A 19,084-nucleotide genomic window follows, 5' to 3' on the forward strand; every position below is an offset into this window, starting at 1 on the left:
CCCTGGCTGGTGAAACATATTCCGATAGTAGATTGTCAATACAGAGAGATCATTGAATGGGGAGATTTACTGCCATGAGAACTGTTTAAATATTTCCCTTTCCACAGTCTCTACAGAGACTTTACCTACGTCTCTGTCTGGTTTTGAGGATGTTTTTTCTGAAAGGGGGTGTCAAGATTTGCCTCCTCATCGTGCATATAACTGTCCTATTAACCTGACCCCTGGAGCTAAACTACCAAAGTCCAGACTGTATAATCTTTCTGGCCCTGAGAGACAAGCCATGAAGGATTTCATTGCGGAAAGTCTGGAGAAGAGACATATCTGACCCTAATCTTCGCCCGTGGTGGCAGGGTTCTTCTTCATGAAGAAAAAAGATGGCGGTCTACATTCCTGTTTAGATTCCCCTCGCATTGAATCAAATTTCCATCCGAGATCCATACCCTCTTCTCTGATTCCAGATTTGTTCAGCCATGTTGTGGGAGCTAAGGTTTTTTCCAAGCTGGATTTAAGGGGAGCCTACAATCAGGTTAGAATAAAAGAGGGGGAGGAATGGAAAACAGCGTTTAATACCCCTGAAGGGCATCTTGAGAGTCTAGTTATGCCTTTTGGTTTGACCAATGCACCTGTGGTGTTCTAACATTTTATTAATGATATTTTCCATCAATTGGTGGAAAGGTTTGTGGTGGTCTATCAAGATGATATTTTGGTGTACTCACCTGATTTTGAGACACATTGGGGGCATGTTAAACAGGTGCTTCAGATATTAAGGGATAAGAAACTATATGCCAAACTAGAAAAGTGTGTTTTCGCCGTCCAGGAGGTGCAGTTTTTGGGGTACCTGTTGTCATCTTCGGGTTTTCAAATAGATCTGGAAAAGATCTGTGCTGTCCTTCATTGGGACAATCCCAAGAACTTGAAGGCTCTACAGCATTTTCTGGGCTTTACTAATTTTTACCGAAAATTTATCCAAAATTATTGGGTAATTGTGAAACCCCTAACTGACATGACAATGAAGGGCTCTGATGTTTCTAAATGGTCGGATGCCGCTCTGCAGGCATTTTCCTCCCTAAAGAGCTGTTTTGCCACTGCACCTATACTCAGTCAACCCGATGTTTCCCAGTCCTATATTGTGGAAGTTGATGCGTCAGAGGTGGGGGTTGGGGCTGTGTTGTCTCAGGGTCCGTCCCCTGGTAAATGGCGTCCATGCGCTTCTTTTCTAAGAAAGTATCTATGGCTGAGAGAAATTATGACATGGGTAATAGGGAGATTTTGGCGATTAAATTGGCGTTTGAAAAATGTCGACATTGGTTGGAGGGGGCTGTCTATCCTATTACTGTTATCACAGACCATAAGAACCTGTCATATCTTCAATCGGCTAAACGTCTCAACCATGAGCAAGCTAGATGGTCCCTGTTTTTTACTAGGTTAAATTTTTTTGTCTCTTTCCGTCCGGGGGTCAAAAACTTCAAGGCTGATGCTTTGTCCTGGAGCTTCCCTCGTGGTGGTGACCATGAGAACCCTGCTCTGATTTTGCAGAAGGGGGTAATCATTTCGTCATTGTACCCTGAACTGGAGGGTGAGGTGTTGGAGGCTCAGGGGGACGCCCCTGCCTCCTACCCTTCAGGAATGTTATTTGTACGATCTAATCTGCACTGCAAAGTAATTATGGAACATCAAAACTCTGTGCTTGCTGGTCATCCAGGTTGTAAATCAACTGCAGACCTCCTTTCTCGTCGTTTTTGGTGGCCAAGGTTGCATTGGGATGTGATTGAACACGTGTCTGCTTCTAGTACTTACGCACGTTCTAAAGTATCGCATACCCATCCGTCTTGTACTCTTCTTCCACTACCTATTCATAGCAGGCCATGGACACACTTGTCCATGGATTTTATTACTGACCTACCGGTATCTGCAGGCAAAAGTGTGGTTTTGGTGATTGTAGATAGGTTCAGTAAAATGGTTCACTTCGTCGCATTACCGGCACTTCTGATTGCCAAGACTCTTGCTCAGGTGTTTATAAGTGAGATCGTGAAGCTTCACGGGGTTCCCTCTGATGTGGTGTCAGATCAGGAGACCCAGTTTGTTTCCAAGTTCTGGAAAAGCATTCTGTTCTCGACTGGGGGTGCAATTATCCTTTTCCTTTGTCTTCCATCCTCAGTCGAATGGGAAGACCGAGCACATTAACCTTAATCTGGAGACTTAACTCAGGTATTTTGTCTGCAAAACCCAGGAGGATTGGGTATCTTACTTACCGCTGGCAGACTTTGCTATTAATAATCATCGCCAAGAATCTATCAGCAGATACACTATGATGTCCATCACAGCCCCCCATGCAGTATGATGTCACTACAGACCTGCATTTTGTAGTGTTGACACCACCACAGCTCCCCATGTATATTATGATAGCCACACAGCACACCATACAGTATAATGTCCCCCACAGCAACACACACAGTATGATGTCCACCACAGCCCCATAATATTTAGCAAGATGTACACTACAGCCCCCAATACAGCCCCCAATATACAGTATAATATCATGTCCACCACAGCCCCCTCTATTACATGGCTACCACAGCCACCTATGCAAAATAATGTCCACAACATTACCCTATACAGATTGGTTATCACAGCCCCCAATAAAGTATGGTCACCACAGACCCCAGTATCTCCCCTACAGCTACTCAAACAGTTTGATGTCCCCCGCAGCCATCCCTCAGTGTGGTAGTCCTCACAGCCATCCCCCAGTGTGATAATCCCCCACAGCCATCCCCCAGAGTGATAATCCCCTACAGCCAGCCCTCAGTGTGATAGTCCCCCACAGCCATCCCCCAGTGTGATAATCCCCTACAGCCAGCCCTCAGCATGGTAGTCCTCACAGCCATCCCCCAGTGTGATAACCCTCTACAGCCAGCCCCCAGTGTGGTAGTCCCCCACAGCCAACACTCAGTATAATATCCTCCACAGCTAGCCTCCTAATGTCCAGATAGAGGGGTGAGTGGTGTCAGTGACTAACACTGCTCACCTGTGTGCCTGCGCCCATCCGTCATTGTGCTGAATGCCTGCGGCAGCAGTGAGGTGTCGGGTGTACGCAGGCATTCAGCAATCTCAGTTTTTTTTTTTTTTAAGTACACACATTTCGGGTAGGCAGGAAGTAGCACACTAGGTGGGTGCCTACCCTGCTGACCCCTCGTCCTGGCAATGCATACAACATGATCTCAACAGCACATGTGCTGCCAAAAATGATTATTTTTAGCGAGCCTAAAAATAATTTCACCCATAGAATGAGTGGTTTGCTCATTCATCGGATGATTGGCAGCCTGTTTAGACAAGCAAGTAATCAGGAAACTAATGTTCTTAGAATAGCTTGTAGCTGATTATTGATCAGTGTAAATGCACCTTTAACATGCTGCAACAAATTTGTGAATATGTATTATTTTATTACAACTAATAAAGCTTGTAAAAAAATATCTATTTTTCTAGACTTTTCAGTATAAGTACAATATTGAATTTCCCTTCAATGCAGTCTATGGGAGACATATGTGACCACCACTGTACAAGGCATCATAATTCCCTAGATGTCATAATTGAAGGGCATTATAGGGAGGGCCATGCAGCTATTCAAAATGATGTTAACCCGCTCTCTGATGCTTCAACAGTGTGAGATATAGGTCTGGGCATTTGTTTTAGCGGATCGAAAATGGAATTTCAAGGTGTTCAAATTTGCAGAAACAGTGAATTTCAGGAAATTCAACTCAAACTCAATTCTCCATGGATCAATCCACTAATTTCTAGTATTGACTCTTAATGCAGATTTTCTGTTGTTGACTCACCTGCACCTTTTGCAGGTTTTGCAGTGCGATGGATTACTAAGTAAAAGTCTTGTCTAGGTGCCCAAGGAGACTTGGGATATTTTAGCAAATATTATAATTGTTATGGATGTCAATGTGCCAAATGTGCCCAAAAAACAAATCCAAATGATACTCCATATAATGGTACTCCATATAATGGTACTCCATATAAGATACAGTACAGACCAAAAGTTTGGACACACCTTCTCATTTAAAGATTTTTCTGTATTTTCATAACTATGAAAATTGTACATTCATACTGAAGGCATCAAAACTATGAATTAACACATGTGGAATTATATACTTAACAAAAAAGTGTGAAACAACTGAAAATATGTCTAATATTCTAGGTTCTTCAAAGTAGCCACCTTTTGCTTTGATGACTGCTTTGCACACTATTGGCATCCTCTTGATGAGCTTCAAGAGGTAGTCACCGGAAATGGTTTTCACTTCACAGGTGTGCTCTGTCAGGTTTAATAAGTGGGATTTCTTGCCTTATAAATGGGGTTGGGACCATCAGTTGTGTTGTGCAGAAGTCTGGTGGAAACACAGTTGATAGTCCTACTGAATAGACTGTTAGAATTTGTATTATGGCAAGAAAAAAGCAGCTAAGTAAAGAAAAACGAGTGGCCATAATTACTTTAAGAAAGGAAGGTCAATCAGTCCGAAAAATTGGGAAAACTTTGAAAGTGTCCCCAAGTGCAGTTGCAAAAACCATCAAGCGCTACAAAGAAACTGGCTCACATGAGGACCGCCCCAGGAAAGGAAGACCAAGAGTCACCTCTGCTTCTGAGGGTTAATCCGAGTCACCAGCCTCAGAAATCGCAGGTTAACAGCAGCTCAGATTAGAGACCAGGTCAATGCCACACAGAGTTCTAGCTGCAGACACATCTCTTCAACAACTGTAAAGAGGAGACTTTGGGCAGCAGGCCTTCATGGTAAAATAGCTGCTAGGAAACCACTGCTAAGGACAGGCAACGAGCGAAAGAGACTTGTTTGGGCTAAAGAACACAAGGAATGGACATTAGACCAGTGGAAATCTGTGCTTTGGTCTGATGAGTCCAAATTTGAGATCTTTGGTTCCAATCACCGTGTCTTTGTGCGACGCAGAAAAGGTGAGCGGATGGACTCTACATGCCTGGTTTCCACCGTGAAGCATGGAGGAGGAGGTGTGATGGTGTGGGGGGGCTTTGCTGGTGACACTGTTGGGGAGTTAATCAAAATTGAAGGCATACTGAAACAGCATGGCTACGACAGCATCTTGCAGCAGCATGATATTCCATCCAGTTTGCGATTAGTTGGACCATCATTTATTTTTCAACAGGACAATGACCCCAAACACACTTCCAGGCTGAGTAAGGGCTATTTGACCAAGAAGGAGAGTGATGGGGTGCTACACTAGATGACCTGGCCTCCACAGTCACCAGACCTAAACCCAATCGAGATGGTTTGGGGTGAGCTGGACCGCAGAGTGAAGGCAAAAGGGCCAACAAGTGCTAAGCATCTCTGGGAACTCCTTCAAGATTGTTGGAAGACCATTTCCGGTGACTACCTCTTGAAGCTCATCAAGAGAATGCCAAGAGTGTGCAAAGCAGTCATCAAAGCAAAAGGTGGCTACTTTGAAGAACCTAGAATATAAGACATATTTTCAGTTGTTTCACACTTTTTTGTTAAGTATATAATTCCACATGTGTTAATTCATAGTTTTGATGCCTTCAGTGTGAATGCACAATTTTCATAGTCATGAATATACAGAAAATTTTTAAATGAGAAGGTGTGTCCAAACTTTTGGTCTGTACTGTATAAGATGTTCATTTCGTCCCCAGGATGCTCTTACATTGGTTCACAGATCATTCTTTCATGGATATAAACCTGTACTGCAAATTCCTTCTCTAATTGGTAGGGTGTCAGGTACAGCCTATTGTGTATTCTTCATATGGCGCTATAATGTGTGGAGTACCATCCATCCATTCTGTTGAATTTTATTGAATTGATGGTAGCACTGTGCAAGTTATCCCTCCTGAAGCATGACATTGCCTTCTCTAAACAAAGTCAAATTAATCAGTCCTTTATGTTATATTATACAAAAATGCAAATGAATCTATTGCATGCTGCTCCGGTAAGCCCGGCAACATAGCGCGTGGAATGTGAAATAAAAAATAAGGCGCTTTGCTCTTTGCTATTACGCGGCCCAGACATAAAAAAGTCAGAGAACTATATTTTATTAAACATTTTAAGCTTGAAGTTCAAATGGAAAATTCATGATTAAATTAAAGTTAAACATTTATGTACTACCTCCAGTCAGTCTAATCCAGGCGCTCACGCCGCTTTCATTTTGATTGTGCCTAAATTTTAATTATAAATTTTGTAACATTTACAACATCTGATGCCTATTACCGGTTCTGTCATATTCTCCGCTTTGATTATGTAAGTGAATTCATTGCTGTATTACTTACCTTCATTTCAATTTGTTTTGTGTCACAATTTTGAAATAGCAGCTTTACTCGAGTTTTGCCGTCATCTGAGGAGCCTTTCAATTGGGAAAACTTAAACCTCCAGATTATGTTCTACGAGAGAAAAAAATGAACCAAATCTGATCAGCACTGCAGTCATTCTGAGAAAATATACATACATTTTTTGATTATTAGATTTTTTTTTACTTTTATTCATATTAAAACTTAGCATTAAATTGATTCTGAGCCAAAGTTCCCATTTTTTGATGATGCAGATGTTCTGCACCTATTAGATAAATTACTTATGTTTTTTTCATTGCATTTCTGTGTATATTTATTTATTTATTAATTTTATTTACTCACTTTTATAGCGCCATTAATTCCACGTTTTATAGATATCATCACTGTCCCCATCGGGGCTCACAATCTACATTCCCTATCAGGATGTCTTTGGAGTGTGGGAGGAAACCGGAGAACCTGGGGTAAATCTACGGAAAACACATTGAGAAGGTACTAACTCCTTGCAGATGTTGTCCTTGGTGAGATTTGAACCCAGGACCCCAGCGCTGCAAGGCTGCAGTCCTATCCACTGAGCCATCGTGCTGCCCTTTTACATGCATTTTTATTTCAGTTTGGACGCTGCGTTTTTTTTTCTTATGTCATATTTTAAATAAAGCTACTTTCAGGTTTGAAACTTCTTGCAATTTAACTTTGATAAAACTTTATTGATATAGTCATCTATGTATTACACATGTTTTTAGTGTGTTTTTACCTGTGAATATTCCGCCTCTAATGCAAATCAAAATGGAAAATTTGACCAGAAAACTCTGAGTATCCTCAGAAGACACTGACATGAGTACAGGATTTGATGCCTAACTTGTGCAGGAAGTAATCCATCCGATTGTGGTTGAGAGAACTAGTGTTGAGCCTCCCTTGTAGTGTTCGAGTTCGGTTCGGTTCGTCGAACACCCGTATGTTCGCCGAACTGTTCGTCGAACACCTTCGAACACCGTTAAAACCAATGGCAGGCAAACAAAAACACATAGAAACACATAGAAAACACCTTCAAAGGTGTCCAAAATCTGACAAACTGCTCAGAAGACACAACTAACACATGGAAAAGTGACAAGTACATATAGTCATGCGAAAAGAAAAGAGGTGGAGGAGTAAAAGGAGGGGGAGACAGAGATATAGGCATGTCATGCCCTTCTAAAACCAAAAAAGTGCGAAGCCGACACGGCCAGTCCGTTCCTGCCCGTGCGACTTCCGTGTCTCCGGGTTTGTTCCAGAGCCGCGGTGGACCCTGAAGGCCAGCCCCCCTCTCCCAATACTGGTGCCTGTCCGCTGGTGGGTCGAGCCCCCCCGCGCTGGGGGGGGAGTAACATCTGCAGAAGAAAGACCATCTTCCAGCCAAACTAAGATGTCTACTTCATTTCGTGGACAATGTGATACGATCCCTTTCTTACGGACACGCCCATCGCTACAAATTTCAGATGAGGCACAAAAACAGCAGGTGCTTCAACGGATATCAAGTGCTCCTTCAAGTGGGCTCTCCTCCACCTCAACTTCAACATCACAAATACTCCAGTCCTCAGAGGTGTCACCCCAATCGCACTTGCTTCCTCACAGCTCCCAAGTCTCCAGCTGCCCGTCTGAGTATGGGGTAACACAGATGGTTGAGTCTGCACAGCTGTTTACTCATACTATAGCCTGGGAAACGGAGGTCTGCTCCAGAGCTTCTGTTAATCCAGACGAGGAAATGATCTGCACTGATGCCCAGAATCTTTATAAGTCGGATCCACGACAAGATGAAGAAGGTTCTGAGCATAATGTAGACCCTCGTTCCCAAACTGTAACTCCTGTTGGTGGAGACAATGATGAAGATGATGATGAGACTCAAATACCTGATTGGAGCGACAACTTGACTTTTTGGTCAGGGCAGGAAGAGGTTGGCTCTGAGGACGACGGGTGTGAGAACACACAGGGTGATGATGACGAGGTTGGAGATCCCACTTACTGTCAACCCACTTTCAGCCAGTCGATGAGGTCAGCACAGGAGGTGGAGGAGGATGTGACTAGCCCAGGGGATGGGGATGACTCGGTACCCGGGCCTTTGCCTGGCCTTGGGGATGTCGCGGTGGCCGGCTCCCTGGCCCGTACCCTGGGGTCACTCTTTAAAAGGGTGGATAATTGTTAATTTTATAAGAGTTCGTGATGCCACCTGTGGTATCTGGTGAGAAGCACCAGCGCTGCAGCAGTGCACTGAGGCCGGTGATAAGGCAGCTCTATGGTATAGCTCCCCACAGGTGGAGCTAGGTCTCAGGGCAGCGTATGCAGGGGGAATGCAGGACAGGCGAGACCCAGCTGGGTCAGAGCAAGAACGGGAACGGACACGGTAGTCACTTCAGTACCTTTTACTGGTGGAAATTCAGACACTTTAGGGTGAAGGGTGCATATCCGGATCCTCCCCAATGAGCGGGTGTAGGGCCTCCTGTTTCTTGCCTCTGCGTAGTAAGTTTCTGACCTGCCTGGAGCTAGGCCTAACTTTGTCTCTGTCCTGCACTGGCTGATCTTGTGGTAGGGCCTTCTCTTGGAGTTCACGCTCCCAGTATGCGGGGCCTAAGCGTCTCCTGGCTCTGTTACGTATCAGCACTTTAGCGATCCTGGGACTTGTAGTTCTCCAGGGATTCCGGTTATGCCTTACTGGGTCATAGAGATCCCGGTAAGCTCGGATCCGGTGTCCGGTAAATGCTTCGGGGTGAGCTGGTTAAGCTCCTCTGCCCCCTATGTACTAACTCTCCACTCACCTTCGGCCTACTCAGGCCCTCACTAGGCTATGCACACTAACGGCAACTTGCCGCACTTCACCGATCTTATGGCGCCGGCACACCGTAAGCTCTAACTGGGCTCCCTGAATCTAGCTAACAGGAGCCTCGTGCTCCACTGCTGAACCATTAACTGAGCTCTCTAGACTAGACTGAGCTCCACTGCAGACTGACCTCTCTTAGGCTTCTCTACTGCAGGAACTCTTCAGAGGAACTGAACTGCCTAGCTCCACCTTCCCTATTTATATCCTTAACGGGCTTCCTCTGCTGGTCTGAGTTGGAATGTGGAGATGTGTGAATGTTTATGGGGGCCTCTTGTGGAGGATTCCATCAATGCACACTTCTAGCATCTGTGATGCCAAGCGCAGCGGGGCGTCACAGATGCTATTGACGATGAGGTTAGGTTGCGCCTTCCTGGACAGAGACGGAGTACTGGAAGCACGTCAACAACTGCATCCTCAACCACAACTCTGCCTCTGACCACAAGTCGTAGTGGCTCTTCAGGTCGCATGTGCTCTAAGCCTTGCATAGCCTGGGCATTTTTTCAGATCGATAAGGATTACCCAACTCATGTTATCTGTAATATTTGTCACCAAAAGCTAAGTAGAGGCCAAAAAATACTTAGTTTGAGTACTTCATGCATGTACCGTCACATGGATATGAAGCATAAGTTGCAGTGGGAAGCTCACTGTGCTACAATGCGGCCTAGCGGGCCGGGCCAACCACCGTCTGCCCCATCTTGTGCATCCGCAGCCTCTTCATCCTCTGTGACTTGGGGGACAGCAGTCACACATGTTTTTGGACGCAGACCTGCCACCTCTTTACCCGCAACAGCCAGTGTGATTGGCAGGTCGTCAGTTCATTGGGAAGTGGAAACACCTGCTGGTGTTGAGCGCTCTCCGACATCGAGAGCACCACCTTTGGATCAAGGCAACCTAACATGTCCACCTGCATCTTCCTCACAGACCGGCAGTTTGCTGGGGACACCCTACTCAACCCCGTCTAAGCACAACAGCCAGCCCTCGGTCCCTCAGATGTGGAAAAGTAAAAGACCATTTCCTCCTAGCCATGACAAAGCTAAGAGGTTGAATTTCACCATCTGCAAGCTGTTGGCTACAGAAATGCTGCCTTTCCACCTGGAGGACACAGAGGATTTTCGAGACCTTATGTCCGTCGCAGTGCCCCAGTACCAGATGCCCAGTCGGCACTACTTCTCAAAGAAAGGTGTGCCTGCGCTCCACCAGCATGTCGCACACAACATCACCGCTTCTTTGAGAAACTCTGTGTGTGACAGGGTGCATGTCACCACAGAAACTTGGATGAGTAGGCATGGACAGGGGCGTTACATGTCGCTGACTGGGCACTGGGTAACTATGGTGACAGCAGGACAAGGGGCTGCTGTCCAAGTCTTACCGTCCCCACGAGTTGTGCGTCAATCCTCTTTATCTCGAAGTTCCTCCACTGCTTCTGCCTCCTCAACCTCCTCTCGGTCCTCCACCTGCACCCAAAGCCTGTCTGGTAATGCCACCTGCTTTCTAACTGCGCAGAAGGAATCCTGCACACCTCCTTACTATGCTGGCAGCAGGGCTCAACGGCATCAGTGTTTACTTTGAAATGTCTGGGAAATGTGAGTCACACAGCTGAGGAGTTGTGGTCAGCTCTGGAGACCCAGTTTCATGAATGGTTGTCTCCACTGGACCTGCAACCAGGGAAGGCCGTGTGCGACAGTGCTGCAAACCTGGGTGCGGCCCTTCGCCGGGGCAATGTCACACACGTGCCTTGTATGGCTCACGTGTTAATCCTGGTTGTCCATCAATTTTTAGCCCACTATCCCGGACTAGATGGCCTTCTGCAGAGGGCACGGTCGCTGTGTGCTCACTTCCGCCGTTCGCATCCCGCAGCTCAACGACTTACATCTCTACAGAAGTCGTTGGGCCTGCCAGTTCACCGGCTGAAATGCGATGTGCCGACACAGTGGAATTCAACTCTGCACATGTTGCAGCGACTGTGGCAGCACCGACAAGCCCTGGTGCAATGCGTTCTGACGTATAGCCTGGGCCAACGAGATCCAGAGGTGGGGCAAATCACGCTGCAGGAGTGGTCTCAGATCAGGGACCTATGAAGTTGACGCGCCCACTGAGCCGTGGGGTACCCGGAGCCGGGCCGGTAGACGCTGGGGGTTGTAGTCACTGTGGCGGTGACCCGGTCCGTGACCCAGGGCGGTCAATCCAAGGGTAATTTGTATATATGGGTTTTATAATGTCCAACTACGCCACCTGTGGAGTGCGGCCAAAGGGGCCGCCGCTGCGGAACAGTCCTCTGAAGCTGGTGGTTTTGCAGCAATGGTATTATTACTCCCCACAGGAAGAGTGTAGCTTCAGGGCAGTGTGGGTGGATGATGGTGGTTGTAGTGCAGGGAGTCAGTAATGAACACAGAGTCCGTGTGATGCAGTCCCAAGATCTTTACTCACAGTTGTTGCAGTCCAGATTACAAGTACCAGAGCAGTCTCCCCCGTCGTGCTGTGTGTACTCAGTGAGGGGCTCAGTCCACCCCCAGATAGCTCCGGAGTACTTAGCAGGACCCCCTTCTGTGTGTCCTTTCTCTGGCCTTCTCCCTGCACCTCACACCCAGTGACACTTCTATCCGGTATCCTTGGGCCTCGGCGGGAGACGTGTGTTCCGTCCCCTGGGTCCTATGTGGCTACCTTCTTAGTGAGACTGGTGTGGACTTTGGCCTGCAGTACATGAAATGCTGCAGCCTCCGGTTTCTAGTTGAGCCTTGCTGTTTCTCCGCTAGTTGAGGGACCGGTTCCCCTTATCTGGCCTGACCCCTCTACCTCCTGGTAGCAGCGGGAGTACGGGTGGCCTTCTGCACGGCCCATACCCCTAGGGTCCCTTCGGTTCCTGGGGCCTTCCTGCTCCCACTCCTCTCTTCTCTCCTTCAGTCCTGGGCCTCCCAGGCTAGGCCCGCCTCCAGAGCAGAGCTCATTCAGAGCCTCTGCTCCTGTCACTTTTCCTCCTCTGACTGGCTTGCTTTTTCTAAGATGGCTTCCTATTTATACTCTCCCCGTCATGTGCTCCCCTAAGCTGCTCCCCTAAGCACCCACTACATAGGATCCTCCCGCCAGCTAGGGACCTGGGACTGTGCTCTCCCTTAGGAGCAATCTCGTCCTACCCCCACTGCGGCTATGTGTTGGATGCAGGTGTTAGGGTCCCGAGCCATACGCCTTCCTTACCTGAGGGTGAGATACCACACCTCTGGGTGAGATGCAGCAACTCTGTGGCGACTGAACCCTCAGGGGCGCCACACACCCTTCTGCACAGTTTAGAAATGGCGACGAAGATGTTTAGTGCTGACGACGATGCCATTATCAGCATGACTATTCCGGTGATTTACATGCTGGAGCACACATTAAACAGAATTCAGAGTCAGGTGGTGGGACAAGAGGAGGTGGAGGAAGTAGAGGAGGAGTCGTATGTGGAAGGGCTAACATCTCCAAGGTCCAGACGGTCGGCAGCACAAAGGCGGCAGGCATGGGAGGGTGGGGGAGAGGGATTAACCAGGGCGCATGGTAGCAGACAAACTGTTGAGGAAGGTGCAGGAGCTGAGGAAGAGTGGAGGACGAACTGGGGATGGGCATGGAAGACTCATCAGATGAGGGAGACCTTGATCACATTTCTGTTGAGCGAGGCTGGGGGGAGAGGGCAGAGGAAGGAAGCATGATTCTTACCTCGCTACCAACACAACAAGGACTTGGTCCTCCTGGATGCGCAAGACACATGAGTGCCTTCTTGCTGCACAACCTGCAACATGACCCTCGGATAGTCAGAATTCGAAGTAATCCCGACTACTAGGTTGCCACACTCTTAGATCCCCAGTACAAAAGTAAATTTGCCGAAATAATTCCTGCCATAAAAAGGGATTTTCTCATGCAGGAGTATCTGCAGACGCTGTTGCAGAATCTTACATGTGCTTTTCCACAAAACACCAGTGGTGCACGTAGTGAATCTCACAGTTTTAACTTGCCAACCATGGGACTGTCGGGTCTTCATCACTCAAACCGTAACAGTAACACAGTATCTGCTGGTAACAGCAATTTTGTGAAATCGTTTCACCACTTTTTTAGACCATCCTTTGCAAGGCCACAGGAGACAAGAAGTCTGACACATAGTCAACGCCTAGAGAGGATGGTACAGGAGTATCTCCAAGTGAACATCGAAGCCATGACTGTGTCACTGGACCCTTGCTCATTTTGGGATTCCAATCTGGAAAAATGGCCGGAGCTCGCCACTCACGCCTTGGAGATATTGTCATGCCCTACAGCCAGCGTTCTCTCTGAACGTGTGTTCAGCGCTGCTGGTGGTGTGCTGACAGATAAGCGCACGCGGCTGTCCACTGAGAATGTAGACAGACTCACGTTCATAAAGATGAACAAATCATGGTTTCGCAAGGAATTTTCTACCCCTGTGTCATCCTGGGGAGACTAAAAGCTTGAGGATTTGGTAAAATCACTTCACCAACCGTTTTAAGCAACTGTGGGGCAATTGATGCCACTTAACCATAGAACGCATGACCATAAAAATCTACACTTTCACATACCTGGGGCCTTTTAGGCCCATGTGCAAATAACATGGAATAACTCAAACTCAAATGACAAACAACTATATACATGAAGAATACCTAGAGTTTCAAAATTCTAACTAAAGTAATCTTGCAGAAAATAGAAAACAACTAACAGGGCGGGCCAGCGAGGCCCCAGGTATGCGTTCTAGGGTTAAGTGGTGTCTGTGCCACAATTTTGGGAAAAAATGGAGTCTCTTTTTGGAGTCCCCTTGCTGTGTCTTACGTGACGTTGGCATCGTCAATTCGAGTTGGGTTGGGTCGCTGCCCCCCCCCCTTTTAACTGTAAGAAACTACATACACTATGGCTTGGGGTAACACAGATGGTTGAGTCTGAAGAGCTGTTTACTCAAAGGTCTGCTCCAAAGCTTCAGTGTCTGTAAATCAGAGTAGAATTTTTAACTGCATCTAGCCTAGGCAATACTTTGGGCGTAGTAGCCCAGCTGCGAAGCAAGCTGCACCGCCTGTGTATCTAATAAGAATTTTTAAATGCATCTAGCCTAGGCAGACTGTGGGGAGCCCCAACCAAACCTAGACGCTCAGCCCCCCTACCGCCCCCCTTTCCTTGACAATACAATAATGTAAATCTTACAACTGGATGGGTGAGGATCGGTCACAGCTTTATTACTCTTTATACTCATTCCATTAGAGCGGCATTTTATTTCTAAAATAATTCAGCTTGTTGCAGCATGCCCTGTGTCTCCACACCGGTAAGTTGGCCAACAAGTGTAGCTCTCCAACATGTCCTTTCTATTTCCAGGCCACGGAGGATCCTGCGTACTCGTATGCAGGACTCTGACCCCCATTCATCACTCTTAACGCTTGTTCCACTCCGTCCTGGAGTCCTGACAGGAATATGTCCAGTCCAATATCCATTAAGTGAACACCGTCGGGCCGTATGAGGCCTGCTTTATCTCCTTCCAGTTGTCGGTGTCATATCACTACACCGCCTCTGTCTCTTCTAAATTTTGCCATCCGAATATTTATTACCCACCTTGTCCGTTCGATGGCCGTGATGTCTCACGCACCTAGCCATACTGCTATCGGCACAATCTCTGACCATACTATAGCTAGTTTTGTGAAAAATTCTCTGAAGCGCTCAGTGTCTAGTTTCATTATTGCCATTAGTTATGCGATCTTGTGATGACCTAGGTTGTTTCCCCCGGCCAGTATAACTAAGATGACCAGACCTCTTGCCTCTCTCCCTACCTTGATTACCTCCATTAGTACCTGTGGCCATAGCAGGCCTCTAATACCTCTCCAGTTGAAATATGTGTTATGAAACTCTAATTTCCTCCCACCTGGGCGGACTTTCGCCCTTTTTTCAGCCCAATATATATACGAGTGGCCTATCACCCACACTGTTGGCTTAGCGTCACCTGTAAAAGAAACAAACCACGTTAGGATAACAAGGCCGGTCTTATGTATCTCGCCAAACACGTGGATCGCCATCTCCCTATCCTCTGAACTTCCGTTTCTGACAGTCCTGCTCTTGCTGCTTCCGTGGCCGTGCCTATGCAGAATGAGTGTGTCCCGTAATCTTTGGGGTGGTTCCCTGCCGATGTTATGCATTTATTAAATATAGCTTGGAACTGGCATCTTGATAATGGCGTTCCATCAATGTGTGATAGGAAGAAATTACTTTGTGATCTGATGGTTAGATATGTTTTTACTATTATTACCCGACTCAGTGTACCGTTTGTGGGTTGTAGAAGTACCCAAGTGCCCCTGCCCGCTGGAACCGTTTTCGATTGGCGTATGCGTAGATGTATTGCATTATTGGCTATGACTACGTCCTGGTGTAATAAGCCTCCACTGGTGGTAATTTTGGATTGAGGGACTAATTCGCTTATGCATAGCACCCCGAAAAAGGCGATCACAAATGCAGTAGACAGTAGTGTTGCTTCAAATTGTGAGTGTCATGTTAATGGTATTAGGGATATGATGTGAGAAATCAGTTTTAGTGACACGGGACGGGACGTCTATACTCCTGACTTGGCTGACTCCTTTTCCACCCTTTTATGGATTGTCTGATGATGAATCTTTGTCACATCTCCCCAATTCAGTAGTTGGAAGTGAAATGCTACTCCGGTCAGACACCGCTGCGCTGACGCCCCTGATATGCCCCTCATCATTAGCTGGTGGAGAAATTCTATGGTGACTTGTGATCTGGCTTGTTCACATTGGTCAACCCGTCTGCCTGCTACTAGTCGTGTCCACTCTTCCCATGCCTTACCGTATGCTTGCCAAGTCGACGGGGCAACTGACGCTCTGATTAATGGCATCAACTATTCGCCACTAGATCCCATAGGGAGGGTGGGCAACTGTTGCCCGATGGGTGGGCGTTGGGGAAGAGCTCTGTGAAAATCTGCCAATTGAATTGTTATAAAGCGTTAGCAGCAGCTTTAGACCCCTCAGCATAGTGGCTAGCGTGGACCCATAAACTGTGTTTTAGGCACAGGAATGCTAGCCGGCGGAGTAGGCCTAGCAATGGGAGAGACGATGATGCCATCTTATTAATGCAATGCACTAGGCTGGTGTTTTTTGTTATGAAGCGTATATTTTTGTTAGCCAGGCGCGCGCCCCATATTTCTATTGCTACCACTATTGGGAAGAAAAATTATTTTCAGGGCTAGATGCAGCTAAAAATTATTATTAATTTCAAAGCTGGTGGAGCTTGGTATAGAAGGCCTAATACAATGAGTACCACACACTGCTAGAAGCCCAAATATTTTTTCAGAGCTAGATGCAGATAAAAATTATTTTTAAATTGCAACCTGGTGGAGGTTAGTATAGATGGACTAATAGACGAAGTCCCACACACTGCTAGAAGCCTAAATATTTTTTCAGAGCTAGATGCAGATAAAAATTATTTTTAATTTGCAACCTGGTGGAGGTTAGTATAGATGGACTAATAGGCAAAGTCCCACACACTGCTAGAAGCCTAAATATTTTTTCAGAGCTAGATGCAGAAAATAATTACATTGAATTTGCAACCTGATGGAGGTCAGTATAGATGGACTAATAGAACAAGTCCCACACATTGCTCGAAGCTGAAATATTTTTTCAGACCTAGATGCAGATAAAAATTATTTTTAATTTGCAACCTGGTGGAGGTTAGTATAGATGGACTAATAGACCAAGTCCCACACACTGCTAGAAGCCTAAATATTTTTTCAGAGCTAGATGCAGAAAAAAATTATATTGAATTTGCAACCTGATGGAGGTCAGTATAGATGGACTAATAGAACAAGTCCCACACACTGCTAGAAGCCTAAATATTTTTTAAGAGCTGGATGCAGAAAAAAATTATATTGAATTTGCAACCTGATGGAGGTCAGTATAGATGGACTAATAGAACAAGTCCCACACACTGCTAGAAGCCTAAATATTTTTTCAGAGCTAGATGCAGATAAAAATTATTTTTAATTTGCAACCTGGTGGAGGTTAGTATAGATGGACTAATAGACCAAGTCCCACACACTGCTAGAAGCCTAAATATTTTTTCAGAGCTAGATGCAGAAAAAAATTATATTGAATTTGCAACCTGATGGAGGTCAGTATAGATGGACTAATAGAACAAGTCCCACACACTGCTAGAAGCTGAAATATTTTTTCAGAGCTAGATGCAGAAAAAAAATTATATTGAATTTGCAACAGGATGGAGGTCAGTATAGATGAACGAATAGAACAAGTTAGACACACTGCTAGAAGCAGAAATATTTTTTCAGAGCTAGATGCAGAAAAAAGTTATATTGAATTTGTAACCTGGTGGAGGTTAGTATAGATTGACTAATAGACCAAGTCCCACACACTGCTAGAAGCCTAAATATTTTTTCAGAGCTAGATGCAGAAAAAAATTATATTGAATTTGCAACCTGATGGAGGTCAGTATAGATGGACTAATAGAACAAGTCCCACACACTGCTAGAAGCTGAAATATTTTTTCAGAGCTAGATGCAGAAAAAAAATTATATTGAATTTGCAACCTGATGGAGGTCAGTATAGATGGACTAATAGAACAAGTCCCACACACTGCTAGAAGCTGAAATATTTTTTCAGAGCTAGATATAGAAAAAAATTATATTGAATTTGCAACCTGATGGAGGTTAGTATAGATGGACTAATAGAACAAGTCCCACACACTGCTAGAAGCTTAAATATTTTTTCAGAGCTAGATGCAGATAAAAATTCTTTTTAATTTGCAACCTGGTGGAGGTTAGTATACATGGACTAATAGACCAAGTTCCACACACTGCTAGAAGCCTAAATATTTTTTTCAGAGCTAGATGCCGATAAAAATTATATTGAATTTGCAACCTGATGGAGGTCAGTATAGATGGACTAATAGAACAAGTCCCACACACTGCTAGAAGCTGAAATATTTTTTCAGAGCTAGATGCAGAAAAAAAATTATATTGAATTTGCAACATGATGGAGGTCAGTATTGATGGATTAATAGAACAAGTCCCACACACTGCTAGATGCCTAAACATTTTTTCAGAGCTAGATGCAGAAAAAAATTAGACTGAATTTGCAACCTGATGTAGGTCAGTATAGATGGACTAATAGAACAAGTCCCACACACTGCTAGAAGCTGAAATATTTTTTCAGAGCTAGATGCAGAAAAAAATTATATTGAATTTGCAACCTGATGGAGGTCAGTATAGATGGACTAATAGAACAAGTCCCACACACTGCTAGAAGCCTAAATATTTTTTCAGAGCTAGATGCAGATAAAAATTATTTTTAATTTGCAACCTGGTGGAGGTTAGTATAGATGAACTAATAGACCAAGTCCCACACACTGCTAGAAGCCTAAATATTTTTTCAGAGCTAGATGCAGAAAAAAATTATATTGAATTTGCAACCTGATGGAGGTCAGAATAGATGGACTAATAGAACAAGTCCCACACACTGCTAGAAGCTGAAATATTTTTTCAGAGCTAGATGCAGAAAAAAAATTATATTGAATTTGCAACCTGATGGAGGTCAGTATAGATGGACTAATAGAACAAGTCCCACACACTGCTAGAAGCTGAAATATTTTTTCAGAGCTAGATATAGAAAACAATTATATTGAATTTGCAACCTGATGGAGGTCAGTATAGATGGAAAAATAGAACAAGTCCCACACACTGCTAGAAACTTAAATATTTTTTCAGAGCTAGATGCAGATAAAAATTATTTTTAATTTGCAACCTGGTGGAGGTTAGTATACATGGACTAATAGACCAAGTCCCACACACTGCTAGAAGCCTAAATATTTTTTTCAGAGCTAGATGCAGATAAAAATTATATTGAATTTGCAACCTGATGGAGGTCAGTATAGAT

General features: G+C 45.2%; 1 protein-coding gene across 2 annotated transcripts in view; it reads right to left on the reverse strand.

Annotated features, from left to right (window-relative positions):
• Positions 1 to 19,084, reverse strand: part of SNTG2 (syntrophin gamma 2) — a 1,024,184-nt gene that overhangs the window by 39,966 nt on the left and 965,134 nt on the right. For both annotated transcript variants that reach the window (XM_073674230.1, XM_073674231.1), the window contains exon 16: positions 6,308 to 6,418. In XM_073674230.1, coding sequence (XP_073530331.1) covers positions 6,308 to 6,418 — 111 coding nt within the window. The remainder of the gene's footprint in view (positions 1 to 6,307; positions 6,419 to 19,084) is intronic.

Source organism: Phyllobates terribilis, unplaced genomic scaffold (genome assembly GCF_046119375.1).
Source record: "Phyllobates terribilis strain yellow unplaced genomic scaffold, ASM4611937v1 Scaffold_3__8_contigs__length_932513732, whole genome shotgun sequence".
In the NCBI taxonomy this organism is placed as follows: domain Eukaryota; kingdom Metazoa; phylum Chordata; class Amphibia; order Anura; family Dendrobatidae; genus Phyllobates; species Phyllobates terribilis.